We start from the raw sequence: 3070 nt of genomic DNA on the forward strand, positions 1-3070 counted from the left end.
TTTCCCTTTTTCTAGTCCTGAACTCTGAGTGCTATTTACAACTTCTCAATGAAGTTTGCTTCTTATGCTGAAAGTTTCTATAGAACATCAGTCCTTACCACTTGGAATTCCCAGTAGGAACCAGTACTACATTTCCTTAATTGCAAACAGCCAAAGGTGCTCTAGCATTTAATTAATTATGTGTGCTCAGTGTTTCACTGAGCTGACCTAAGACATTCAGAAATGCTGTCACCAGCGCTCCCCAGAAACTACAACAGCATTTTACTCAAGATATTCTACTACACAGATCCATGTCTGGGAGGAGCTGCTCTTTACTTACGTTCCTTCTCAAAAAGTTCTCTTACTCCTGGCAAATCCTTTGCAGCCCCAAAGTATTTGTAGCCTCTGTGTCCTGGAGCTTTCCCTTTGTGATCTAACATTTTCAGACCAATCTTAGCATAATCAAGACCTCCAGTTTAAAACTTTCTTCTAACACAGCCAAACATTTCATGGGCTGAATAAAAATAACACTGCCAAGCCATCCATGGCTAACTAAATGTTACATATTTTTCTCAGCAGTCACTTGTAAGCAGAACCACCATTCCACACTTACAGCATAATCTGGACCTCCCAGCTCCTTTATTCTGTATTCCCAGTGTCCTTTCTCCCTCAGGAGTTTGTTTATCTCATCGTTCAGGTCCCGAATTCTGAATTCACCCAATCCAGCTGTAAGAGAGGAAAAAACCAATAAACCAGGCAGCTCAGAGAAACACCAGAGGAATTTCAGAATTCATGCAATGGAAACAGCATAGTTCACATGAAATGGGATTTTTACTGTAACTGCTTATGACTGCATATTCAAAAAATAAAACATAATTAGAAAAATCTTACCATTTTGGATCTGTGCCACTTTCTTGGAAATCTCCCCAATGATCTAGTCAAATAAGAACACAGAAATTAATTTCTCAATCAGTGGAGGGAACAAAGAAGACAGAGCAAGATTGTTTGAGAAATGCATGGCAATAGGATAAGCAGCAATAAAACACAAGATGAAACTGGAGAAATTCTGATTAAATTCAAGGGGAAAGAAATCATTAGGAAGATAATCAAACACTGGAACAGCAGCTCCAAAAGCCTGGAATCTAAATCCCTGGAGATGTTAAAGACTCAGCAGGACATGGACTTGCAGCAACCTGACATGGTAGGAGCTACTCTGGACACTGAGCTGTACAATCTTACAAAATGTTCTGTGATTTAACTCTCAGGGTACTGACAAGTGTGGAAAACCCCTTGTAAGCAGGCTGCCTAAGCAGGAAGTGTAAAGTTCTACTTCCTATAGAATTAGAAAATCCACAGGTTGCCATTACCTGTCTCCTCCACTTCTCAGCTTTGGGCAGCTCATTGCACTCTGAGGCAAGGAAAGGCCTTCGCTCCTGTTGACAGAACACCACACACATCAAGCTCAGCTGAGCACTGGCACAGCATTTCACACAGGCTCTACTGCCCCCTTAATGCCAAAGTATGCTACCAAGCTCCAGGGCCTTCTGCTCCCATTGATTTGTAGTAAGTGAACAACAATAATTATTTACAGCCCTGACAAATTAAACTACCACAGACTACAAAAACCTACTTAAATCCACTTCATCCAAACCAAATTTCTCACTCATTTTTTTCAAAACACCCCATAATCCTCTCCAATACAACAAATATTATATTCAGGACAGTGTCACCACTTTCAGCACACACTACCTTCTTAAGGTTAAGCTTTTCTCAACTGCTACTCCTAAACAATATAATTCTTTTCCAGTTTATACAGAGGACCTTCTTCTCAACCTTCTTCAGATTCCATTGGCTTGCTTACACAAACTGATGCATCATCTTGCTTCTAGGGTTTTGTGTGCAGTTATTTTGTTCCTTTCCCCACAGTTTTACCTTTTATTAAAAGGTATTAAACCCCTTGTCTCTGCATAATATGCAATATGAAACAGAAAAGTAAAAAAGATTTGCAGAAGCTCTAGTGGAGAATTTTCCTGGCTGTGTGAGTGTGAAATACAGTCAGCTGAAATATTTTCCTTCTAACTGGAATCAAGCACAGGACACCAGGGCTCTGAACAAGGCCTGCCTTGAGCTACCAAACCTCCAGGGCTTTTACACCTCACCTTGACTTTTCCTTCCTCAAGCTGGGCTTGCCGAAACCTTGCCAAGGCCGTCCTAAAGAGAAGAAAGCAGATTTACTTTCACAAATCCACATTCCAACAGGAACAAGCTTTGCTCTGGATGTTTATTATGGACTCAATTACAGTCTGTAAAAAACAAAAGGCCTGAACACATTCACTGATCATTGCCAGCTCTTGCAGCTAATGACTTCTCAACACCCAAAATCCTCAGTGGTTCATTTCTCAAGTAAAGCAACGCTGACTGATTCCTCCTATCTAGCCTGGCATCTCTGTTCCCAAAATGGGAACTGCCTAAAACCACGAGGGTCCTTTACAGCATATTTCAGTGTAGTTATCCCCCAGCCTGCAGGAGGACAAGTACATTACTACAAGGTCTCTCTTGCACAGAACCACCCAGCACTGCTACAGGAGCTGCACAGCACCAGGTACGTGTGTGCAGGAGCCCTCCAACTCCCACTGCCTCTGGGCCACAACATGCACAACTGAGGACCCAAAAATATCATTAAACTGTTGGTGCTTTAAAAGAGGCTGAATAGTGAGTTCTATGGGCCAGCCAGTCACAGATGTGTGCTCTGTGGGCCAGCAGGCACAGGTGTGTGAGATCAGGTACAGTCAGGGTCAGCAGCCACAGATGTGTGACACCAGCTCTGAGGTGAGCCCGGGCTCAGCGGTGCCCCCGCCGAACTCACATGGCCTTCTCCGCGTTGCGAGCCTGCAAGACACAAACAGAGCGGCCTCAGGCATCCCCGGCCCCGCCCGGCTCCTCCAGCGCTCCCAGCCTCGGCCGGTCCCCTCCGAGGCCCTCGCCGGGCAGTGGCACCAGGGGACAACAAGTGCCGAGTGGCCGCTCAGCCCTGCAGCCCCCATGGTCCCGCCGTGCCCTCAGCCCTGCAGCCCCCATGATCCCGCTCTGC

At 44.9% G+C, this 3070-nt stretch overlaps 1 protein-coding gene across 1 annotated transcript in view; it reads right to left on the minus strand.

Annotated features, from left to right (window-relative positions):
- Positions 1 to 3070, minus strand: part of ISY1 (ISY1 splicing factor homolog) — a 6428-nt gene that overhangs the window by 2904 nt on the left and 454 nt on the right. The window contains exons 2-7 of the mRNA XM_031064773.1: positions 2846 to 2868; positions 2139 to 2190; positions 1347 to 1412; positions 871 to 913; positions 607 to 705; positions 320 to 448 (exon numbers count right to left, since the gene is read on the minus strand). Of these exons, the coding sequence (XP_030920633.1) occupies positions 320 to 448; positions 607 to 705; positions 871 to 913; positions 1347 to 1412; positions 2139 to 2190; positions 2846 to 2868 (412 nt within the window). The remainder of the gene's footprint in view (positions 1 to 319; positions 449 to 606; positions 706 to 870; positions 914 to 1346; positions 1413 to 2138; positions 2191 to 2845; positions 2869 to 3070) is intronic.

The sequence above is a fragment of the Geospiza fortis genome, unplaced genomic scaffold (assembly GCF_000277835.1).
Source record: "Geospiza fortis unplaced genomic scaffold, GeoFor_1.0 scaffold1212, whole genome shotgun sequence".
Taxonomy (NCBI): domain Eukaryota; kingdom Metazoa; phylum Chordata; class Aves; order Passeriformes; family Thraupidae; genus Geospiza; species Geospiza fortis.